The sequence below is a fragment of the Triturus cristatus genome, chromosome 11 (assembly GCF_964204655.1).
Source record: "Triturus cristatus chromosome 11, aTriCri1.1, whole genome shotgun sequence".
NCBI classification, from domain to species: domain Eukaryota; kingdom Metazoa; phylum Chordata; class Amphibia; order Caudata; family Salamandridae; genus Triturus; species Triturus cristatus.
In genome coordinates this window covers 241,486,288-241,512,640 of record NC_140594.1, presented here as the reverse complement: position 1 = coordinate 241,512,640, position 26,353 = coordinate 241,486,288, and the positions used below count along the sequence as shown (strand labels likewise).

Genomic DNA, 26,353 nt, shown 5'->3' with positions numbered 1-26,353 from the left:
TCTCACCACCGTTACTGTTCTACCCACAAAATGGAAACTGGCCGCTTTCTACTTGCACTCATGGCCTCTTTTTACCGACTTCACACCCCAGGGCTGTCAACGACTGCCTCTACTGTCTCCTCACACTCGGGTTGTCAGTGCTGTTCGTTCACATCCAAAGCTGCTTGTGTTTTCCGCTGACAGTCACTGTTAAGTTCAGGCACTGCATCCTGCTCACTGCGGGGTTCTGTCTGTCTTATACGTCGACTATATATATGCTTTCCTTAAATCGGAGTTTCCACTACTGTCAGTTCACACGTGGGCAGTGGCTGCTTTGTTTCACACGTAGGTGGTTGATTCGTGTTGTATTGCAGCATTTATATAGCGCTTACCACCCTTATATGGGGCACTAAAATACTTCCCTACATGGGTAGCATGCTGCACAGTGCAGGCTGTGTGGTTGGAAGTATAGAATTGGCATTTTTTCTGATGTTATTGTTTTTTACTTGCGTCTGTATGACACCATAGACTGTGCAGGTTGATGGAGGAGTTGCTCTTATATAAACAGTGTTACAGCAAATAGCTTGGCATCAAAGGATACTTGTTTTTCTTTTTTTTTTTTTTTTTACTTTAATGAGCACAGCGCTATACAAAGCAATAGGTGTTGCTTTTGGTATAGTAAATAACAATGGCAAAAGGCATTGCCGTTTACAATGCCAATAGCTCCAAAACTCGCAGTTGCGAGACCTATTGCATTGTAAATGCTTGTTAATTCAGTGTTTGGAAATGGCACTTTTATAAAGTGGCTATTTTCTTGTTCAACCTTTCTGTGTGCCTCTGCCTGTTTGTGAATTGACTGTCTGGTTTGTGAGCGACAGGGGCTGGGGTTCTCCAGGAGGCTGGGTGAGTCAGCACTAGGCTGAATAGACCTATCTGCATGTAGAGAGGTGGGAGGAGTAGCACCTGGGTCTGAATAGGGCTGTGCCTGCCTTCCACAATGCTGGCTCCACCTCCTGCGGTGCGTCTGATAGCCCTGGCTCACACTCGCAAAGGAAGAAGATGTGCAGTGGCAGAGTGCACCCAGAACTGGTTTGGACTGGGTGCCCCTCACACATGAAGAACAAAGACCTTGGGGTATAAATATCTGAGCTGAAACCCCTAAACATTAGATTAGGAAAAACTTTGTGATCAAGAAGGAATCCCTGCCAAAGAAGAACAGCCAGGAAGACTGAGGAAAAGTGCTGCCACTGCTGTGTGTCTGGGAGCTGACCTGCAGTTGCTGTTATTGCTGAGGAAGAGGACTAAGGGAATTTCTGCTGTGCGCTGTGTCCCCCCTTGCTTGAAGAGGAGCTGTGCTGTGTGCTTTATTCCCTCTGAAGTGTACATGTCTCCAAGGGCCTAAGAAGAGCTGGCCTCCTGCTGAAAACTCAGGGATACAAAAGTTTAACGAAGGACTTCTACAACTCGCCCTACATTGTGCTCCGCTGTTCCTGCCGTCTCTGGGGCTATTTTTGTGTCCCCAGAACATCGTTGTTGCCGCTGTGAAGCCTGGCTTGCTGGCACACTTGTCAGCTCTCCACAGGTACCGAGAGCGCTGCGTGCATCACCGCCGCTGGCCCGTTAACAGAAACAAGCACCACCGGCCCCCGACTGCCAGAATTGCTGTCTGTTTACTTGGGAATCACTGCCGCACCTCGAAGCTGTGTGCCCGAGGCCGGGTCCGCCGAGGAGAGGAGCCGCTAGAACACTCTGCCGACAATCACCGCCGCTGGCCCAGAGTCCATAAACGTCATCGCCGAGCTGCGCTGGGATTGGCCCCAGCGTCGAGGTTTACCCGGCAACGAGGAGGCTTGTCCAGGCAGAGCCGCACCGAGTCCTGTGAAGCGAGAGGCTTCCCCTGGCAACCGGGGCTTCCTCACGCTCGTCAACGAAAGCAGAGCTGCGCCTGAGGCTGGGGAGCGCCACAAAGGAGAAAGTTGCCTCACCAGAAGATCGACGCAGAGTGCCCAGCCTCCCCTTCTCGCTCTCAGGTAACCGGCTCCGATCCATGACCGAAGCTTGATGGAGGTTTAAACAATCTTGACAGCGGCATTCTCTGTGGTTAAAAGTGCAGCGGGGCAACGTTGAAGGACAGCGTCCTTTTGGTTTTGTAAAGTGCAAGCGTTCTTACCACAAGCTGCCTTATCAGAGTCTGCGTTCAGAAGAGGGGGGAAGTCTGTGGCACACAAACCGGAAAGTGCAGGTGCTCGCTAAGGGATCAGCGCCACTGTCTGGAGATAACCAAGTGGGATCATCTCTGCATCCGTTTTCCTTTAAGAATTGAACTGTTGAGCCCACATTTTTGGAGCTAAAAGAATTACCAAACAAACCTCTCTAGAGAGAAACTATTTTTGTTTTGTATGTTGGTTTTATGTCGTTTTGAGTCTGCCTAATTAGATAAAGAGATTAATATTTGTATAAATAATTTGTGTGGCGTCCATTTGTGGTGTTTCACTGTGTTACTGTGAGTGTTGGTACAACTACTTTACACATTGCCTTGGGGATAAGCCTGTCTGCTTGTGCCAAGCTACCAAGGGGGTGAGCTGGGGTTATCAACAGTGTGTATCCCCCTTAACCTTGTTAAAAGTAAGGGTCCCTATTTGGACAAATGTACTTACCTCTGTCAACTAGAGACCAGATCTAACACCACACAAATGTAAAGGAAAGGCAACTACGGTGAAGGACAAAGAGGGTCAACTGACACAAGCAAAGATGGAGAAATACAAGAAATACTCCCAATGGGGAAAGACTGGCAATGTGGGAGAGCCCCTGCTTCTGCTGGAAGACAAGTTAAACCCACCCACAGACACAGTTCTGCAGGTGTCCGGAAGAAATCCATATGGACTTGTCCCTGCTGAGGCATGACTTCCGTGATATAGTTGAAAGAGTAACAGAAGCAATTTTTCCCATGTCAATAATAGATCGGACCCAAACCACCAAATTATTGCTCTCACTCCACCAGGAAACCTCAAAGCACTTAGAAGAGAGGTTCAAAGATGCTGAGGGACAGGTGCAAAGAAATAATATTAGGATAATGGACAACCTAGATGGGACCGAAGTCCAGCACATGGAACAATTCTTTAGCACATCTCTGAATTCCTGGGTCCCGACAAATGAACTCTGACAATGCTTAGTTATTGAAAGGGCCATCAGAGCACTGATGAATTAGCTGTGGCCCGACCCCAACTATCTGCTCCACCAGGGGGGAGCCTGCGGCCTGTGTTGAAAATGGCCTCTACCACCGGCTCCATTATGTTCGACAGCAGAAAGAGAAGACTGTTCCCTGAATTATAGCTCACTGTACAAGAATAAAACTCTTCTACAGCAGTCAAACAAGAACTCCAAGTCATACAGATGGATTACATACTAATGTCTCCTGCCAAGCTTGGAGTCTTCTTGAATACATGATCTTTCTTTTTCGAAACCCCCAAAGCTGTATGGAAGTGGGTGGATGTTAGGAAAGTTCTGCAGCAAAGGGGGCAAGCCAAAACAATGCCAGCAGTGCCTAGGTAGGACAGCCACCTACGGTCACCAAGGAAATTATCCTAATGGCACCAGGTGAAACAATAGCAAAGTGTTATTCGACATGGCTACAAAGATGAAAGAAGCAACTGCTTGGACCAAGAACAGAGAAATGACGGTGACAGAAAGGAACAACCACACAGCATTCCGAAACAAATATCCCCTCTAACACACCAGAAGCAGAGACAATCCAGGGGAACGAATAGGTGCCTGCAACTGTATGACCCAAGCAGACGACCCTCTCGAATTACCTTTGATATCTCCTTTATGCCCTTGCATTCTTCTCCCAGAGTATCTGCTTATTTCGGGTGGCAGATGCTTTTTGGGAGGAACCATAGTGTGGGGGGGGGTTGGCGAAGAATGGGAATGTGTTTGTTTTGGTGGGTTTAGTTTGTTAACTGTTTACTTAGAACAGCATTCTATTACTAGGCATATAACGGTACATTTTCAATCCAAGACTTAATGTACGATACCAGCACCACCAACGCACATTCTGAAGGCACTACACAGGCCTCTTAAAAGTACAACCCTCGCTGCCCATCTCTAACCAATGGGCATTATACTGGCTGACGCCTTGGGCAATGCGCCTGGATCACATGGTCAACTTGCTTGAACACTTATACATGTATACATACCACCTGGGCTGCAAGGCCGTACACTTAAATTGATACCTAAGTTGTTTCTGGATTCACTCCTTGGAATGATAGTAGATTTTAACGGCTTGGTGAACTAGCTTTAGATGTGCTCAACTCAGGACACACAGGTACTACATTGATCCAATCCAAATGGGGTTTCTTCTTATGTTTGGTTTACACATGGTGTAAATGGCCTGGATTAACAAGGCAGTACACCCCCTATTTTTGTGCCTATTGCTCCTCTTTATCCATTGATTATATTTGTGTCCCAAAACAATCCACTGACCTCTCCAAAGAGCAAATTTTGCCATGTGTATCTTCAACCACGCTCAAGTTGAGATGAGCATTGGGGAAGATCCTAGGGTGCCAAGGGTAGTCTGGAGGTTGAATGGCTAGTGGTTATGGCAGAGGTCTTCAAACTGGGGGGCGGGCCCCCCTAGGGGGGCCTCAAGTGATCCCAGGGGGGCGCCAGTCTCTGGCCAGAAGAAACATTATGCTTTATTTTCAGCCCAAAAAATGAGCTGCAGTAAGCTCGTCTGTAATGGGCCATCATTAACATCCTTTGTCATTTAAATCCTTGCTGGGAGAAGGCGTCAAGAGGAAAGGGACTCCAAATTTTCTCCAAAACCCCCACTACCATTTCGAATAATCACACTGTGGATACTATTACACATTAGTAAGGCCTGCCTCACCAGAATAGTATGTTTGGAAATCCTGTATTTGTTTGCATTTTTAAAACAGTGACAGAACTTAGCTGCAATGTTTAAATAAGTCTAGAAATATTTAAACATTGCCAGTTAAATAGAATAATTGTGAAAAATGTTGAGGGGGGGACCTGGTAATATTTTTTTCTACGTGTATACAGTAAGGAGCTATAGAGGGAACAAAACCCAGGTCGCCCTCCACTCAGACAATCTATTACTACGAAGACCTAGGTTTCCGAAGGTATATCGGTCATAAAAATTGGTTCAAAACCCTATAGGTATTTTGTATTCCCCTCAATTTGAGAATTTTTTGGGTAGTCACCAACCAGTTAGCCACCTTCACTTTTTGAATCAATAAAAAATGTATAAAAATTTTTACTTCAAGCAGTCTCCCCAATGATCGTCAAGGTGTCTAAACTCATGTATAGTACACCAGGAGTTTCTCAATTCAATTGCCTCATGAGAGAAACGTGAAAAAAATAAATGTGAAAAAATGTGGAAGAGACGTGATGGCACCTCACGTGCGCAACCCCAATCGAGCCTGCTGGCTGGTACTCGTCAGCTCTGCTCACTCTTATCATCATCGGTAGCCATCACGCTCAAAAGTAATAAACGAGGTGTCCACAAAATAAACCCAACGGACGATTCGTAGGTAAGTGATGCGACTGAATAGTGAAGAATAAAAAGTGAAAAAGGTACACCCTCTATAGGTTCAAACTTTATTCCGCCTTAGGAGTGCACCTACTTCAATGCTTAAAAGGTTGCTAAATATGCATACCATTCTTATATGCCAACATGTTTCATCGCCTGGAGTCTTTATGGCGATTTCGTCAGGGCAACAACAGTCGCTTGGCACACAATAGGGACACTTCTTAGAGACACATTCGGGGACTGCCAAAAGTAAAAATGAAAAGACACACACAAGACTTTACCATTATGATCACCCTTTCTTCATAGATCAACATGATATCTCTCTGTTGGATCTATAAAAATTATTAAAAAATACCCTCGTGGAGCCATGGCCTCGCGTACCAGCTCATTCAATGAGGTCACCCTAAGGCTCCTTGTGTGAGTCCTCGCGGTTTATGCAGCATTCAACCGTAATGCCAATCTGTCGATAACATAAAAACACTCAAAATCTTGTTATGTAGAGACTCTATTTGTCAATTAGGATACCACAATCATAGCCAAATGCCATAATCCTAAAACAAGCCCCTTGTTTTTCTTAATATCGTTTTTCTCTCCGTACTTATCACTACTATGTTTAGGATGCTCTTATTCAGCCTGCTATATAATCACCCACGTGACATGTAGTGCTCATGTATCTTTAAGCATTCATTAGCGCCGTATTGGACTACTCTCATACCCTCTAGTATGTAATCACCCTGGTTTCACCGATAACGCGAAATGTTGATTTTTTATATATAAAGGCATAGATAGAGATTGGTTCCGGCCCCGGTCTCTCGAGTTATTATAGGGACAGCTACCTAACATCCAAAACGGACAAACATGCATCATGCTGGCCCCCTTTCCTCACATACAACACCTCCTTACCACCCAAAACCTCACGGAGCTCCTTCTCTCCGCCGGTCGACAGTGTTGTGTTTCCGAGGCTGTTTATAATCCCTCCCCCTACGCGTCCTCCTCAACGCGGGACCAGTATAGGCGCCATTTTGGATTGGGGAGGTTCGTATATATCTAGGATTGGGTTTTAAGCGCCGTAAGCATCGATATTAATTTAATTGAATTTAATGTAGTGTCGTTCTTGTATACTACAACCTTAATCTGGAGGGTTATCACCTGGTGTGTATATCGGTGGTTCTAAGTAGGGTATTGCCTGCAAAAAATTTTTTACTATGGGCATTTTAGGCGCCATCTTGGACTGTACAGTAAATAGGCTCTAGGGTAACCGATTTGGTATCAGAACACTAACTCTAATGCATCAATATAGTTATTCCCAGGGTGTCCAAAACGACCTACGGCGATTGATAGAGCTCGACTCGAGTCCATTGGTACTCACTGAGTATTCATGTAGTGGGTGCCTTATTGTGTATCACTTTATTCCAGTAGTACCTGACCTCCCCACAGGACTGATCAGAGGGTCAGGAATTGGGGTGCGACCATTATTCACTGATGTAGATACTCCTATATTTTCAGTATTCAGTATCTCGCCTTCCCCCATTCGATTTGGTCATTCAATCCCCCTCGGTCAGACTTCTCCTGGAAAATCCATCTGGCTTCTTTTGAAGCCAAAATATCTTCCACGTTTTGGGGTGAGCCCATTATTCTCTCCAAGACCACCCACGTGAATGTGTGTTTGGTGTTGTGACAGTGTTGTACCAATTTCGTCGTCAGCTTGCCTGCTCTAATAGTGCTTAGGTGTTCTTGCATTCTAATTTTCACCTTTCTCGTCGTTAGTCCTATGTATTGAAGGTTACATTGGCACGTTAGTCTGTAAACCACATTGGCAGTATTACAATTGCTAAAATGCTTCAAAAGCCACATTTTTCCTGAATTCAGGGCTACACTTTGGGTTTTCTTCGTTAATCCGCACACTGAACAAGACCCACACGGGTAATGACCAGGAGGAATGGACGACTCTGTAAACTTCTGTTCCACTTTGACCCGTGTATGCACGAGTTTGTCCCCCAGGTTAATAGATCTTTTAAAGGCGAACCTGGGAGGGGGCATACTAAAATCCTCAGTTGACAACAAAGCCCAGTGTTTACGAATGGACTGTCGGATCTTCGTAGCTAACGGGTTGAATGTCATAACAACCGGAAGGCAATCTTCTTTCGTTTTTTCATTCTTCTGGAGCAAGGCACTCCGCGGGGTATTCATTGCTCTTTTTCTAGCCTGTCTGATGGTTTTACGAGGATATTGTCTCGTCTCAAGTTTGGCACATAGTTCTACTGACTGGTCCAAAAATGTTGCAGTCGAAGAACAGTTCCTGCGATACCGAAGGAACTGACCAACCGGAAGGTTGTCCCTGAGTGCTCTAGGGTGATAAGAATTGTAAGACAAGAGGGAGTTTTTATCTGTCGGTTTTTGGTGTACTTTGGAACATAACCTGCCCCCTTCTGCAAAAATGTCTAGGTCAAGATATACTGCTGTATGGTTGCTATAGTTCCATGTGAACCTCAGACTTGCATCCTGATGGTTGAGCCAATTCAGAAACTGTAATAACCCATCAGTTAGGCCTGACCAGACGCAGAGCACGTCGTCTATGTATCTCTTCCAGAGACGGATGTTACTCTGGAAGGGATTAGACTGATGGTGTATGACGTGCTCCTCGAACTGGCCCACATAGATACAGGCCAGGCTCGGCGCCATCGTTGCGCCCATAGACGTGCCCGTGGTCTGCAAATACATGGTATCTTTATAGCAGAAGTAATTTCGTGTAAGGGCAAGTTCTATGCATTGTAGTATGAAGGATTGTGGAGCATCATAGAACCACTCTTGTGCCTTGAGCACATGCGCTGCTGCCACCAACGCTGCATCTTGTGGTATACAGGTATAGAGTGACTCTATATCAATGGTTACCAAAAATTCATTATCTGGGTCAAACTGGAAATCCTCAAGGATATTGAGTATTGCTGTGGTGTCTTTTACAAAGGATTTCTGATTGACAACTGATTCCCTCAGGAAGAAATCGGCGAATTGCGAGAGAGGCTCTAACACCGACTGGATCCCCGAAATGATTGGTCGGCCGGGTGGAGGACGTTGTGGTTTATGGATTTTGGGTAAAATATAGAAAGCCGGAGTTCTTGGCTTATCATTAACCAAGAACTCGGCCTCCTTCGCTGTTATCCATTTTTTCTCCTTCGCCACAGTCACCATATTCTTGATGATTTCCAAAAGTTCTTTCTGGGGGTTCTGTGCCAGTGGACGATAGTTTTGGCGGACACTTAGTAATCTCAACACTTCGGTGTCGTAGTCGATGGTATTCATAACTACTACAGCACCGCCCTTATCTGCGTTTTTGAACGTCAGGTGCTGGTTATTCTGAAGGTCCTTGACTGCTTCCCAATCTACTCTACTCATGTTGTTAAATTTAAAAGTTGTGTTTTGCTGTTCCAATCGAGAAATATCTTGCAATACTTTATTTTCAAAAACCGTGATCTCAGGGCCTACCATTGTATTAGATGGACAAAAGTTGGATGGCTTTCTAAGTGTGGTGTTAAACACGGTTGTGGGATCCTGTGGTTTATTGGCGAAGAATTTCTTTAATTTTATTCTTCGCAACGTTTCATGGAGTTCAATCCTGCATTTAAAGGGGTCATGTGTGGGGGTGGGGACGAACCCTAACCCTTTATTTAACACCCTTTCCTCGTTGATGGTGAGTTCATGATCAGATAGGTTCACCACTATGTTGTTCTTAATCATAACTGGTTCCGTCCGCGGCTCCGTGTTACTCTCGGGGAGTGGGTTTGCCATTGTTGGTTTTGGTTGCCCCTGCCTCGACCCCTGCCAAGTGGACCTCCCCCTCTGTTGCCCCTGTGGCTCTGTCCTAAAAAAGACCGAAGAAGAGCGCCTAGGTCTTCGTTGTTCGTCTCCTGTTCGTTGAATCTTACTCTAAGAGGATTTGGCTGTGGGCCTAACTCTTCCTTTTCGCTGGAGGTGTTATCGAATGTCCAATTATTGGGTGTGCGTTTGGACGGTTGTCTCCCACCTCTACCTCTACCTCCTCTAAATGGATGTTCAATTATAGAGTCGTAATATTTATCCTCCACATAGGGGAAAGCCCATTCATGGGAGAAACGATCAAGATTTCTTTTTAGCCCTTTGATCTTTTGAGTGATCATATAATTTTTGTAGTCGCTCAGGTCTTCCTGGATCCTTAGGAGCTGTTCCTTGGTATCAACAAGGGTAGTATCCCTCCTTATACTCTCCTCTAGGTCAACAATTTCCTTAAGTAGATCTTCACTTAATCTCTTTGCAGTATTGATTATAAGGATTAGCCAATCTCGTGTACATTTATTGGCTATACCATCAGGATGCAAGTCTGAGGTTCACATGGAACTATAGCAACCGTACAGCAGTATATCTGGACCTAGACATTTTTGCAGAAGGGGGCAGGTTATGTTCCAAAGTACACCAAAAACCGACAGATAAAAACTCCCTCTTGTCTTACAATTCGTATCACCCTAGAGCACTCAGGGACAACCTTCCGGTTGGTCAGTTCCTTCGGTATCGCAGGAACTGTTCTTCGACTGCAACATTTTTGGACCAGTCAGAAGAACTATGTGCCAAACTTGAGACGAGACAATATCCTCGTAAAACCATCAGACAGGCTAGAAAAAGAGCAATGAACACCCCGCGGAGTGCCTTGCTCCAGAAGAATGAAAAAACGAAAGAAGATTGCCTTCCGGTTGTTATGACATTCGACCCGTTAGCTACGAAGATCCGACAGTCCATTCGTAAACACTGGGCTTTGTTGTCAACTGAGGATTTTAGTATGCCCCCTCCCAGGTTCGCCTTTAAAAGATCTATTAACCTGGGGGACAAACTCGTGCATACACGGGTCAAAGTGGAACAGAAGTTTACAGAGTCGTCCATTCCTCCTGGTCATTACCCGTGTGGGTCTTGTTCAGTGTGCGGATTAACGAAGAAAACCCAAAGTGTAGCCCTGAATTCAGGAAAAATGTGGCTTTTGAAGCATTTTAGCAATTGTAATACTGCCAATGTGGTTTACAGACTAACGTGCCAATGTAACCTTCAATACATAGGACTAACGACGAGAAAGGTGAAAATTAGAATGCAAGAACACCTAAGCACTATTAGAGCAGGCAAGCTGACGACGAAATTGGTACAACACTGTCACAACACCAAACACACATTCACGTGGGTGGTCTTGGAGAGAATAATGGGCTCACCCCAAAACGTGGAAGATATTTTGGCTTCAAAAGAAGCCAGATGGATTTTCCAGGAGAAGTCTGACCGAGGGGGATTGAATGACCAAATCGAATGGGGGAAGGCGAGATACTGAATACTCAAAATATAGGAGTATCTACATCAGTGAATAATGGTCGCACCCCAATTCCTGACCCTCTGATCAGTCCTGTGGGGAGGTCAGGTACTACTGGAAAACAGTGATACACAATAAGGCACCCACTACATGAATACTCAGTGAGTACCAATGGACTCGAGTCGAGCTCTATCAATCGCCGTAGGTCGTTTTGGACACCCTGGGAATAACTATATTGATGCATTAGAGTTAGTGTTCTGATACCAAATCGGTTACCCTAGAGCCTATTTACTGTACAGTCCAAGATGGCGCCTAAAATGCCCACAGTAAAAAATTTTTTGCAGGCAATACCCTACTTAGAACCACCGATATACACACCAGGTGATAACCCTCCAGATTAAGGTTTAAGGTTGTAGTATACAAGAACGACACTACATTAAATTCAATTAAATTAATATCGATGCTTACGGCGCTTAAAACCCAATCCTAGATATATACGAACCTCCCCAATCCAAAATGGCGCCTATACTGGTCCCGCGTTGAGGAGGACGCGTAGGGGGAGGGATTATAAACAGCCTCGGAAACACAACACTGTCGACCGGCGGAGAGAAGGAGCTCCGTGAGGCTTTGGGTGGTAAGGAGGTGTTGTATGTGAGGAAAGGGGGCCAGCATGATGCATGTTTGTCCGTTTTGGATGTTCGGTAGCTGTCCCTATAATAACTCGAGAGACCGGGGCCGGAACCAATCTCTATCTATGCCTTTATATATAAAAAATCAACATTTCGCGTTATCGGTGAAACCAGGGTGATTACATACTAGAGGGTATGAGAGTAGTCCAATACGGCGCTAATGAATGCTTAAAGATACATGAGCACTACATGTCACGTGGGTGATTATATAGCAGGCTGAATAAGAGCATCCTAAACATAGTAGTGATAAGTACGGAGAGAAAAACGATATTAAGAAAAACAAGGGGCTTGTTTTAGGATTATGGCATTTGGCTATGATTGTGGTATCCTAATTGACAAATAGAGTCTCTACATAACAAGATTTTGAGTGTTTTTATGTTATCGACAGATTGGCATTACGGTTGAATGCTGCATAAACCGCGAGGACTCACACAAGGAGCCTTAGGGTGACCTCATTGAATGAGCTGGTACGCGAGGCCATGGCTCCACGAGGGTCATTTTTTTTTTTTATTATTTTATTTTTTTTTATTTTTTTGAAACCGTTTATTGCAATCTCAAGTATATACAAGTATGGGCCTACAACCTTCCGGCCGGCCGCTAGAGTGACAGGAGCACCTGACAAACGTACAAAAAGGCACTTGGCGTTGCAGAGAAGTAAATCAGGAGGTATCAACGACGTGGGCCACATGACTCTAAGCCCACAATACGGTTTCATTTTATACAAACACAACAACACAGAAAAACCACACCCGCAAGGCAACCCGCAATCGAAAGTAACCGCACGTGCTCCTCAAATGAGGGACCCCGACCATCCACAGGAATCTAAAGATGGGGAAGGGAAACAAATCCAGGACTGGGGGAACTCTGTGCCCGGGGCTGGGGGAGGGGGTCAACTAGGGGGACGGAGCCGGTGAGGCAGCAGGCAGCAGTGGTGGCTCGCAGATACCCCCGCGGTAGGCGTTCCAGGGGCCCCATACTTTCACCCACGCCCCAGGCTTACCCCTCGCCACATAGACCACCTTTTCTCGGAACATGCACCAATCCATGTGTTCTTTCCAGGCCGACACCGCCGGGGGCCGCTGGGATCCCCACAGTTGAGCGATGTCACGCTTAGCTATCATATATCCCAGAGTCACCCATCGCGTCTGCGGAACCGAGTAATCAGTTGGTTCCCACACATTCAGCAAGCATCTCCTCGCTTCAGGCAACAGCGCGACATGCGTAACCAGTCGCAGGACCTCCTGCACACCACGCCAGAATCGCTCCACCTTCGGGCATTCCCACAAAATATGCAAAAAAGTCGCCAAAGCACCACACCCACGCTTACACAACCCATCCTCAGCATAACCCATACGCAGAAGCCTTGGCCCCGTCATGTAAACCCGGTGGAGTATCTTAAGCTGGACGAAGCGAAGGCGAGCCGGTATGGCCCCCTCCTTCGGAGAGGCCACCGCGGAAATCCAGTCTTCGTCGTCCAACTCCAGCCCGTCGGCAACCCAAGCCTCACGGAGGCCGGTTAGCAGGCCCGAGCGGTCATTAATCAATTTTTTGTAAATAAGGGAGATCGTGCTGTCCGGAACGTGGCCATCCAGCACTCTATCCTCCAGGGGGGAAGACTCCGGGATGGAGGCGACGTCTGGGAAGACGGAGCCCAGCGCGTGACGGACCTGCAAGTACCGAAAGTATTCACTGCCCTGCAGCTGAAACTCCGTCTGCAGCGTCTCGAATGTTTTAAATCCCCCTCTCGTCCAGAGGTCCCCCACTTTACTGATGCCGATCGTGTCCCACTTCTCGAAGCCCTTCGAGGTCCACAGGGAGCCCAACCGCTGAGGCGCATACAACGGCGACGCCCGGGTCAAACGGTCCTTCCACCCCATAGCTGCATTGGCCGCGTGCCACACCCGCACCATGACACGCGTGGGCCCCGTCAAGCGGGGATCTGGCGCGCCAGAGTAGAGCGCTCGATTGTAGTCGCCACCGGGCAGGAGCATCTTGTCCATTTCAAATGCCGGGTTCAAGGCGGGCCCATAGAGGCCGTGATTAATTGCAGCTAGCTGGGAGGCCCAGTAATACCGCTAAATGTCCGGGAGGGCGATCCCCCCGTCATACCACGGGAGCGTCAACTTCGCCAGGGCTATACGCGGCCTCCCGTCCCAGAACAGGCGGCGCTGTAGACTCTCCACCTCACGGAAGTAGCGCGCCGGGACTAGGTCCATAGTGTTCTGGAGAGCGTACAGGAAGCGCGGCAACGACATCATCTTAAACAATGCCGCCCGGCCGAGCGGCGAAAGCGGCAGGCGCCGCCAGCGCGCGACGTCCTCCTTCAAGCGCTGGAGGGGGGGAAGCAAATTCCGCTCGTAGCGGGCCTCCGGGTCCAGCGTGATATAGACACCCAGGTACCGAAACCCCTGCGAGGCAATCTGGATCGGACAGCCCCGCGGGAGGACGGGAGCCTCCCCAGAAAGCACATAGACACATGATTTAGCCCAGTTGATGACGAGGCCTGAGTTACGGCCAAAGGAGCGCAGGACATCAACCAGGACAATCAGTGATTTGCGCGGGGAGGCTAGGTACAAAAGGATATCGTCAGCGTAGAGGGACACGCGGTCCTCATACTCGGGGGTCCAACGGAGACCACGGATGGAAGGGTGCCACCGCAGCCACTCCGCCAGGGGTTCCAAGGCCAATGCAAACAGGAGCGGCGACAAGGGGCAACCCTGTCGCGTGCCCCGTCCCAGCGCGAATGGGGCCGAGACTCGTCCATTCACTACCACCTGCGCTAATGGGCCCGAGTACAACAATTTGACCCAGCTGATGAATCCCGGTCCAAATCCAAATTTCGCCAGCATCGCCCAAATGTATGGCACGAGGGTAATTTTTAATAATTTTTATAGATCCGACAGAGAGATATCATGTTGATCTATGAAGAAAGGGTGATCATAATGGTAAAGTCTTGTGTGTGTCTTTTCATTTTTACTTTTGGCAGTCCCCGAATGTGACTCTAAGAAGTGTCCCTATTGTGTGCCAAGCGACTGTTGTTGCCCTGATGAAATCGCCATAAAGACTCCAGGCGATGAAACATGTTGGCATACAAGAATGGTATGCATATTTAGCAACCTTTTTAAGCATTGAAGTAGGTGCACTCCTAAGGCGGAATAAAGTTTGAACCTATAGAGGGTGTACCTTTTTCACTTTTTATGCATCACTTACCTACGAATCTTCCGTTGGGTTTATTTTGTGGACACCTCGTTTATTACTTTTGAGCGTGATGGCTACCGATGATGATAAGAGTGAGCAGAGCTGACGAGTACCAGCCAGCAGGCTCGATTGGGGTTGCGCACGTGAGGTGCCATCACGTCTCTTCCACATTTTTTCACATTTATTTTTTTCACGTTTCTCTCATGAGGCAATTGAATTGAGAAACTCCTGGTGTACTATACATGAGTTTAGACACCTTGACGATCATTGGGGAGACTGCTTGAAGTAAACATTTTTATAAATTTTTTATTGATTCAAAAAGTGAAGGTGGCTAACTGGTTGGTGACTACCCAAAAAATTCTCAAATTGAGGGGAATACAAAATACCTATAGGGTTTTGAACAAATTTTTATGACCGATATACCTTCGGAAACCTAGGTCTTCGTAGTAATAAAATATTTTTTTCTACACTGGGGGGGCGCGGAATAAAAAAGTTTGAAGACCACTGGGTTATGGGAAGAAAAACTTACAGATGTCCTAAAAGATGACATTGTGTAGTACTTTGAGATTAAAGTGGACTCGATCTGCAACCCTTTGGGAAGCCTTTAAAACATAGTCAGGGGGCAGACCATGTCTTATTGTAAAGGCAAAGACTAAGTTAGGGAATGAGAGACTGAAGACCTGGAGGACCGAATTGGAACCCTAGTGCCCCACCTGGGCAACACACAAACAGAAACCATCCTCAGGCAACTTGAAGCGTGAAGGCAGTACTTAGGGGCCAAAATGGTAAGCTTGGCCCAGTACGACTGGCTGACCACGCAGCACAGAATAGATGAATGTGGGAACAAGCCTGCAACGCGCTGCTGAATTGGTTGGCTAACTAAAAGACAGATGCTCATAATGTCCCATCGGTACTAAAGTCAGATAAGTGGTTGGTCATGGACACCATAGGAATTTCAGACATTTTTTGCAAGGTTAAAGGAAGCTCTACTCTAGACAAGGTGTGCCTCAGATTGAGTGGGAGTGCCCAGTTGTAATTGATCTCATTATTAGTACCTTGCCCATCGCCGATAGAATGGAACTGGACTACCTATTACCGAAAGTGAGTTCCATCAAGCAATCTTGGCTATACCCTCCAGTAAAACCGCTTGCCTACATTGATTTCCAGTGGAATCCCTTAAAACTATGCCTTGCTGTTAACACCACATTTGCAAGCTTTGTTTGAGGCACTAGACACAGGCATGTTCCAATATGATTTAAGGGATGCCACTATATCCGTGATCCCAAAACCAGCCAGACTCCCCAACGAATGCGCCTCCTGCCGGCCAATATCACTGATAAATATGGAGGTCAAGCTCCTAGCTAAAGGGCTGGCAAGGAAACTTGCCAATGTAATACACACACTGGTAAATGACTACCGAAATTGTTATTGGAGATTACTGCAGGTCACACTGGCACGCAGAAAACACTTAAAAGGCTCAGCAGCACTACTCTCAGTGGGCTTTTAAAAGGCCTTTCATAACATCTACTGGCTTTTCATGCACTAGGTATTTCAAAGGATGCTGGTTGGCCAGCTCTTCCTCAAAATATTTAGGAACCATATTACCGCACTTTATTCAGACAACCTGTAGCTATTCATTCAGTGACCAGACCCTTCACACCCCAAAACAGTTCATATGGTACAAACCTATGGCAACGCCTCCTGTTGTAGAGTACATTTTGAACATTCAACTTATGTGAAAGTAGCTGGACCAGTCGCATACAACATAGAAACTACCCGCTTGAGTTTAGCTGATTCCCACTTTAGGATCCTATGCTTGATGATACCGAAAGATGTAAAACAGAGTTGAAAACTGAAGATTGCCCCTCCGCTCAAGAGAACTTAACAGGAAATGGAGGGATTGGTGACAGCCGCGTATCATAATGGGGAGGATACTTTTTCAATGGTTTCATTTCTGCAAATTCTGTACATCCAACAAACCTATCCTCAACCCCTCCGAACGTAGTTCTTCCAATCTCTTCAGTCACAACTAAGCACTTTCCTATGGGCTTGCAGAGTCCCTAGAGTCGTATTTCCCAAATTTCATAGGCCCCATTTGAAGGTGGCTTAAGGATTCCTAATATCCAGTTATGCTATTAGTCTCCCAATTAATTCCACTTAATGATTGGTTCTTTTGTCTTAGAACCAACATTACATTGAGGCTTGAGCTAGATCTTCTTTATCCATTAGACTTATACTCCCTGTTATTTTAAGCACCGCTCTCCCAATAAGAACCAACAATTGCGAGAACCCCTATAGTTTGCTGGTGGGCCACATTGAGGCACATCTAATGGTATGGTAAATTAACAGGAGAGACCCCGCTCTATGGCACAAAACACTGATAAAACATGTGAAGGAACTGCAGGGATTTTGTGCATTGGACTTTAGTTTCATCTCAAAGCCAGGAGATGGTTGAGCAGTAACTCATGCTAGAACCCACGAGCAAACAGCAAACTATTTTACACTTGGCAAAACTTATTTTTTCGAATATCTCCAACTTTACCATGCCTCAGAACTCTATAAATATAAACTTTTGGGTGTTCCTGAGTTCAGTCCCCTAGAAGTAAAGATTACAATGGAATAGTTAGGAAAGAAGGGCATTTCAGAGATTTTTAGATTTCTAATATTCAACACACCTTACCCCTTTAACACATTAAGACAGAAGTGGGAGCAAGATCTTGGCAAGTAGATAATGCACACTAGCTATCTCTATGCACCTCTGGCTAATGCAATTTAAATACCTTCAGAGGGACTATTTCCACCTGTCCGACTGTGACAGATGGGTGGGGCAGTGTCGTTCAATCGCTTATGCCATAGACACTCAGCACTCTGGAACATGATACACCGAACACTAGGAAGAATTGTTGGTCCTATGCTAATTCCTGAACCCAAAATAACTTTGTTTCGTTTAATGGATGGATAGGAGGGTGGAGTGGGCCCTAGTACACTGGTTGGGATTGGGTTTATGATTTGCAAACAAGACATCACCATTTCCTGGTGGAATTATGGCCCTCCCATGCTGAGAGAATGGTAGAGAGGAATTAACATTAACTGTTGTCGTAGTAGAAGTCGGTTTACAAAGCGAGAGATTGTCAGAAGTAGTATATCAAGATTCTGGCCCAATGGAGAAGGAAAGCAGGTATAAACAGTTAGTGAAAAGAAGTTTGTGCCGCAATCTCATAGACTCTGACCTGGATTGTAATATTTGTACAAGAATTGTAAAAACCAGAACATCTGGGAACAAGCCAAGTTTAGGATGTCAATGTATGTGTGACACCAAGAAAGTGCTGTATTGCTATCTTGGATATGTTAAAATAGTAATAAAAGGCAAGGGGAAATGGATCGATAGTGTGGTTGTCAAGAAGCACATTTGAAGAGAGCTCAAGTGGTGTACGAGGGAAAACCTAATGAGGCAGGTGTTTCAGGCCACCTCTGTGACACTAACAGATGCATCATACTCAGAGTGGGATGCACACAAGGGAAAACCCCAGATAAAGGGCCAGTGGAACACAGAAGAAGAGGTCCAACACAAACAAGGAGGGACGAAGAGCAAGTGGAACAATCTGTGTTGAAACATATTTTCAGTCCTGCCTACACTTAACACACCTCTGTAAGAAGAGGAAACTTGGGTATAAACTATGGCAAGCATGGGAATATACAAGAACATTTCACTCACTGCTAAACGTCCATGTGACACCTAAGTGTTCTGACCATTCATCTTACTTAAGGCCCCAATATTTCTTTTTTTCATTAGCTCCTGAATTATGTGCATTTGCTCACGCCCTGCGTCCAAATCGTGGTCTGTTATTGTGTCGTTCACATGTTTCTTCCACCCCCTACAGCATGGGCAGTGGGTCATCCCACTTCAGCATTGGCTAAATCCAGTGTAAATGATTTGATTATGTTCTTTCACAAAGAGCACATTCACACATAAAGTGTCTAGACATGTATTAATAGTTAGGCACTTAGGAACTTCTAGATTCACAGATTGTATCGACAGTCGACACATGAATATTGGATGGATTCCTTTGCTGAAGAACCAGTCATGTTTTCATCCTTCCGATAATTACATGTACCACGTCTGCATGATTTAGTTGAGGTAAAATAAAATATCTCCGAAGGAAACTGCATATTTTCACTATTTACGGATCTGAGAAAAAGTGCAGCCCATTGTGTGCAATTCTCAAATTTCACCTTTGTAAACCTCTCTTAATAGTGTTTTCAGCGTCCCAGTACTTCTTACCAAAGATCTAGTTTGACTCCAGTGGCCGTTGAGTCTCAGTAGCTAGGGAAGTCCAGTATTTTCTGTCGATTTTCTATGGGATCCTGTACTTTGAGAGCAATTCACCCTTTGCAGAGATTACAAAAGTGTTTACTGTAAGTAAAAGTTCTACCAATAAATACAACAGTGGCACGTCCTATTTTGCTAAAGAAAGTGAATGACGCGGAGGTAGCACATTTCTAAATGTCTCTAGAGCAAGTAGTATTCCTTTCCGAATTATTGACAAGCTGTTCAGATACTTCCTTATATGTCTACCTATAGGTCATTAAGACTTTTCGCTCATGCTCAGACACCTTATACACCTTATACAAATTGAGATCAGCAGAAAAGAATCAGTGTCTCAGAGTCTGTGAGACAGAAGAACATGTTTCTAGAAAAGTGTTCTATATTGTGTTGGGAAATGCTTGTGCTGCATGGGATTGAAACCATAAATTCAACCAATCCCAAAAAAAAAGAGCAGCAGCAAGGATGTGGCGGGCATACAATGTGCCAGCCCTACTCATGCAGCCTCTTCTAGAGATCTAGGTTACTACTGATCGAAGGAAAGCTGTTGTCATATGACTCCATTATGCTGCCTGCCTCAAGAGCAGTAAATGACAAAAATAAATCTTTTTTAATCACTCACTAATTCAAAATGTACACGTCTTCAAAATTCTGGGGGCCGAATGTGATGGGCATACCGCCAAGCTAATGTTTTAAGGAAAATCATCCTAAGAAGCTCAAGGTGACTGACCTAAAGCCCTTCTCCTTATGTTGTGTATTTTATTGACATGACGTTTGGCAGACAGCTAAACCTATCTGTAGCTAGACGTACAATGAGGTAAAAAATAAACAAGCATATGCATAGCCAATAGGTCTCGCCTTTCAGACCTTATAAGTGTTTAGCCAGAGCTATTGGCTTTGCCAATGTCTTTAAGCTATGTTGTAGAGCAGTGTGGCTGCTGTACAGCATGTTGAAAAGTTATAATAAAGTGTTATAAGCATTTTTGTTACCCTATATATAACCAAGTAAATATTATGTACAAGTGAACAACCCTATTAACCCCTTCTGTGCCACGCCCTTTCCCCCTCCTGTGCCGGGCGTTACATTAGTGGGTGGGGTTCATGACGAGATAGTCTCGTCATGGGCACAGCGCGACCGTTCTCCATGACGAGACTATCTCGTCATGGGCACTGAAGAGGTTAAAAAAAAAATTAACATATACAATGTCTTCTAGTTTGTCTATCCTGGTGCTAAGGTGATGCTGTGCTGATGCTTCGGTGATGGGGAGTTATACTGACATGGTGGGGAGGTGGTGGTGTGCTTGTGCAGAGGTTGGTGCTCAGTGATGCTAAGTTGGTGCTGTGCTGCGCTAATGCTCAAGTGGTGCTGCACTGGTGCTGAGGTGGTAATGCGCCGATGCTGTGGTGGGGCTGCAGTAGTGCTGAGTTGGTGCTTTGATGGTGGTGCACTGATGCAGAGTTGGTGCAGTGCTGATACGGAGATGGTGCTATGGTGATGTTGAGTGATGCTGTGGTGGTGCTACGCTGATGCTGAGTGATGCTGTGGTGGTGCTACGCTGATGCTGTGGTTGTGGTGCACTGGTAGTGAGGTGATGCTGCACTGTTAGTGAGGTGGTGCTGTACAGGTGCTGTGCTGAGGTAGTGCTGCGCTGGTGCTGAGGTGGTGTTGCGCTGGTGCCCAGGTCATGCTGAGTTAAACTGACGTAGTGCTAAGGTGGTGGGGTGCTTGTGCAGAGGTGGTGCTGTGCTGGTGCTGAGGTGGTGCTAAGCTGGTGCTGAGGTGGTATTGAGCCTCACATATACACAAAGCCTGGTGAGAGCTTGCTTCATAGGGGCAGCACAACGTGTCCCTTGTGTGAGGAATACAAGAGTTCTTCCCACAATTGAGGAAAAAACTCTACACTACGCTGTGTGTGAAACAAAAGCAACCAAAATCAACATCTGGCTCTACAGTGCAGAGGTGCTGCGCCTCACAAGTAGCAGACTAGATTTCGTTGAACTTTCTGAGCATGTACCTTGTCGAAAAAGACAGCTGCGGGCCTCTAAGAATTGCACGTTCACACGCCCGTGCACGCCTCCGAGCGCGTGCATGGTCTTCCCATTATTTTAGACTTTGTGCCCGGCTGGGCGCACCATGACACACAGCAGGGACCAGTCGTCAGTGTTGTATGGTTACTCTGGGCCCCGAGGAATGCTGATCGATTAAAATCCATGAGTTCCTGTGCATTGCTGGGGGGAGCTGCCAACCCTACAGTCGAGGCCTCTACATTTATTGCAGTCATCTGCGTTTCAGCTATGGCCAGGGGCCTTCACACAGCCTACCCAACAACAAAATGCAGAGTAATGATTTGATAAAGTAAAGAAACCTAGACCCAAAAAGATGACGTCTTGGTACTGTCTACAGACCACACCCGCCAGGAGAAAACCCTTTGGATGCGGAGGCGGCTTGTTGACTGTAACTCAGGGCGCAGTGAGCTGACTGCGGTAATTGTAAGCAGCAACAGAGAAAGTTTGTTTGCACTTGACACTTTCAGAGACAAAGCTATCTCTTCCTGCATGAACAGCAACACAAACCTTGAAATGGATAATCCTGAGGTTTAGGGAAGGCCTCTGTTGCAACATTACTGCAACTGAGATAGGCAAGCCACATTTACAGTAACTCGTTCCTTGCCATATATATAGCGACCGGCGGGTCTCTGATGTGGTATCGCTGCGCTTTATGTATCTCCAGTGGGAAAAGCAGGCACCAACATACAGGGAGTTCTTGGAAAACGTTAAACTAAATCTTATCAAAATCCAGTCATGCACTGGCACTTTATTTATACCATTAGGGAGGCCTCCCCGTACCATACATGATATACGAGTGCCCCCCCCTGAACCCACCCTTTAACAGGATAATAGAAAACAGAGTTTGATGGAAGGAGAGCCTCTTATTGAGGCGTATAGATAAACTGAGCTGGGAACTATATTTGTTTTGGTTCTTGGTGTTAATGTACACAGAGGAAATACGTTTGACACATGTTAACTTTATAAAAACAACCTGTCTACATTTTAAAGATGTAAAGGAATGCACAACATATGAGTTAAATAAAAATGCCAGGACACAAATAGGGGTGCACTGGAAAGGATCCTGCCAACACGAACTGACAGATGACCAGTACTAAAACCTCCACTAGCAGCCCCTCCCCCCGCCCCCTGTGTACTTTATCCATCCAAGCATCACTTCAAAGTCCCAGCAACAGGCTACAAAGGACAGGAAGATGGGCAGTCCCGGACAAGCTCACTGAAGCAGACTGCGCCGATAAGTTCTTCACAGAGGACAATAATCTCAATTTAGTTGTTGAGGTGGGGGACTTGGACGTCTGTGTCGGAAACAGGACAGCTGCACGAGAGCGACGGACACTGCAGGGCTGACAGGTCTCCAGACTGTCCTGATCACTTCATCGAGATAGTGCCTGACTGGCGAGGGCAGGGTTGCAGCCTCAGGCATTCAAAGGCAACCAAAGGCCTTCTCGGAGCTGTACACACTATCCACTACAACTGAACCGAGCACCGCATGACAGTGGTTGTTAAAAGTTAACCAACCCCATGACAAGAAGACGGTGCCCCAATCTGACATCGCTAGATAAAGCCATTCGTATGAGCAGGCAAAGAATACGGGTACATTTTAGGAACATTATATTTTACACACTGCACGTTAAATAGCCTCTATACGCTTGTTCACAACCATGTTAGTACCACAACACATGCATCTTGCATAAGAGCACGACTAGAAACAAACGGAAGCATTTTTAGAAGACACACTGATCTACAAGTGTCCGGTAACCAAACGCACCCAGTGCGCTGCTTCTCCGCAAGTGCCCAAACCTAGAGGGTACAGTGCCACAGAAGTAAGATACTGGAGAATTCAGCATATTCTGTGCTTGCGCACACATCTGAGCCTGTGTGAGCGCCAACAGGTGAACAGGAACAACAAGCAGCTCAAGAGGAGTGGTGGGGGCGGGCACAGGGAGACAAGGGGGAGTGGTGCAGGGGAGACAAGGAGGCACTGCAGCTGCCAACCTGCGTGCGGCTGCTCGCTCCCGCCATCAAAACGCCGTGGAAGTGAACCTTTTCAAAAGAGGTGGGACATGCACCCACATTTAGCCATTTGCAGGCTACGATTACAAAATGACACACGCAAAAGCCAACCCAATGCGTTGGGGGAGTCAGACCCGCACAGAGTAGTTTGGAGTAGTTACAAGAAGCCTCGCAGAGCAGCGCTTGCGCGCTGCTCTAGGCTCAACCAAAAAATGTAATATGATATTGAATTACAAAAAAAATCTTAATTGTATGCAACTGTTTTAATGCGCAAAAGCTATTTCTCATATCATTACATTTTAGCATTTGTATCGCACTGCTAAATTTCCTTGGAAATCTGTATCTGACATCCAAATGTTTTTTTCTGTACTGTGATCTACTTCTTTTATATCCCAGTATCAATTAGAAGATCCCTGAATACGCTTTGTGTTAAAACAAAAATCCAAAACCTCTACTTTGGAAGGAATTCAAGGAATGCATTCGCTTTTATAAATTAATTTATATTAGTGAGTCAGGAGAAATGACATTTCCTTATCTTATATTTGGAAGGTCCCCATTTGCCTGACGGTGTCAAGATCATCCCAGTTTATATAACAAAAGAAGAAGCAACAGCGCTCCGTGAGTTTCCAGTAGAGTGGATGATGAGGTAAATATTGTACAGTCAGAAAGTTTTTGATGTAACAATTTCATATTATCTGCCAAATGACAACCTTGGAGCCATACTACTCTTTGAAGTCTGTCTTCTAATTTCCTGTTTGCACTAGAATAAACTCGGGTAGATTTGGCTGTTACTTTACATTTCCTTTACATGTAAACGTAGGGTATTATTTAGATGTGAGCGCTAAATCTGGAGGCAATACCGTAAATCAGTATAACATTACTACTCAGTGTTACTTCAGATTTTCTTTGTTTTTTACAGAATACATGGAGGATATCCCTTAGTAACACTGCAGTTACAAATCTGCTGTATGTTTTTCCAAAGTTTGGTTTCCATCAGCCTTCAGCATGTCATGAAATTTCTGTGAAGTAATGCATCTCCATAACACTTGTAAATTTGTTGTAATGTAAACATGTCTAATGCTTTCAACAAAGATTTAAGCCATTACTGAGAGAGTGCAAATGAGACTATGTTATCCTTATTTTGCTGTTTTGAACACAGTACATTGAAGAGTACTTTCTTATCTAACTTCCTTTACTGTGCTTTATCTAATTTACATCAAACTCCGGGGCCTGTGTTACCCAGTTCCTTCATGTTTTTCTCTGACTGCCCGCTCAAATCACTGAACCTTGCCTTATCATTTTGTTGGAACGTGTAACTATAGAGTCACTTCATTATTTGCTTTCCCCTAAACTTCTTTTGTTTTCAAGGTAAGAGTTATCTGTGTTTTCCAAATCCACCATGGATGCCAGGTTTAGTTTAGATTATAAGCTCTGCACACTCCTGCCATCTAGTATTGGGAACAGGCATTTCAAGTTATTTTTCTTTGAAGAAAAGGAATTGAGGTGACTTGATACCTCCCCCAAAACAACAATGCACTAGGACATAAACTCCACTTTCAAGTCGGATTCTGATACATTTTTGAGTGCTCCTGAACCATTGCTAAAGAAAACAGAAATACTCGTACTACCAATGTCTGCTTCAACAGAACAAATACGATTGAAGAGTGTTTCGTAGCAGAATCCGAATGAGAGGCCTGGGATCATATTCTATAAGAATGCCTCTCAGTGAGGGCAGGAATATGGAGAACATGTTTTTTAAATGTGGTCAAATTACAACTGCAAATTTCTTTGGTCAAACCAGCACCAGGTCTGCTACCTTTTCGCTTCCAGGGGAGCATGGAGAGCTGAGTCAGGAATATAGCTTCTAATCACTCTGACTTCAAAGAGCAGTCTTCTCCAGGGACCTCAATGAGACCCACACCCAGGACACAGATGGCACTGGAGCTTACACAAAGACTACACACAGAGGTTTTTCCTTCCAGGGCAAGAAATAGCACTGGGAAAGCCATGCCTTAAGCCACTGTCTGTTCCTGTTGCAGTTCCACCCTAAAAGGGTCTTTCAGCACTAAAAGCACACAAGACCAAGCCTTTCCGCAAATAGCTATAGCCTCAACACTGAAAAACCCTAGAGCCTGAGCCCCGCTGTCAAGATAGCCAACTTCAGCACCAACAGTCTGCCCAGCTAGTCTCAGATCCAAAATAGATGCCAAAGACACCCTTGAAGCCATCATCCAGCTAGATACCAATAGAGAACCAAACAACAGAAGACACAGGCAATCAACCAGATGTAAGGCCCAGGAGATTTTTTTTAAATAAAAACTCTGTTTGCAGGCACATCTTCCCAGGGTCTCCAGCACTTTGCCAGTGACCAACATCTCACGTTTGAAGAGGCTATTTTTGAGAAACCTAGGGAAGCCTCTTTCAGTTCCAAAGACGAAACCAGGGAACCCGAACCACCACCATCAACTTCATATTAGTCTTCTCTTTCCCAGTCTGTGCACGCAGTTTCATATCACGAGCCCCAAGAATTTCAGCCAAACACTTAGGATGACCCCATGCCCATTAATGACTGTGATGACCCTTTAACATGGTTATAATGCAGACCCTCCAGGAGAACCATTATTTGAGCCATTTCCCATTAAACACTCGCAGTTCTATGATACAAGGGCATATCATGCCGTCCTGCAATGAGCAGCTGAACTCTAGAAGGGTAAGGTGCACGTAGACGAACAAGAGTGATTGCACCTGTCATGGGCTGAATCAGGTTATACCTTCCCAAGAAGGAATGAAAACCTCAGACACATGTTATTAATTACATCTATCGCATTCGCCTGGATATAACCGCACCTATCAATATTCCAGCATAGAGGCACACCATTGGCCAGACCCACCAGAGGCTGCTGCAAGTGAAAGCGAAGGTATTACTTGAAAAGGAAACAATAGAATTTGATCAACCACATCTGAGTGTGAAGAAGTTTACTCCCTGTACTTCTACATCCCCAAAAAGCATAGTTGAAAGTTGAAAAAAGTGCAGTGACGTGGAGAATGTTGACCACATCATATTGCGTTTTCTTTTTTTCTTTTTTTTTTTCTTCGGCTGTGCTGCTGTACAACATGGATAAAAAATATTGACAAAGCCAATAGCTCTTACATAGGCAAAACCTATTGGCTTTGCCAATGCTTGTTTATTTATTTGTTGCTTGACATGCCATATC

General features: G+C 45.4%; 1 protein-coding gene across 3 annotated transcripts in view; it reads left to right on the top strand.

The window, feature by feature from the left end:
• HPS4 (HPS4 biogenesis of lysosomal organelles complex 3 subunit 2) overlaps window positions 1–26,353 on the top strand; it is a 431,024-nt gene that overhangs the window by 229,896 nt on the left and 174,775 nt on the right. For all 3 annotated transcript variants that reach the window (XM_085635656.1, XM_085635655.1, XM_085635658.1), the window contains exon 10: window positions 23,688–23,784. In XM_085635656.1, the coding sequence (XP_085491782.1) occupies window positions 23,688–23,784 (97 nt within the window). The remainder of the gene's footprint in view (window positions 1–23,687; window positions 23,785–26,353) is intronic.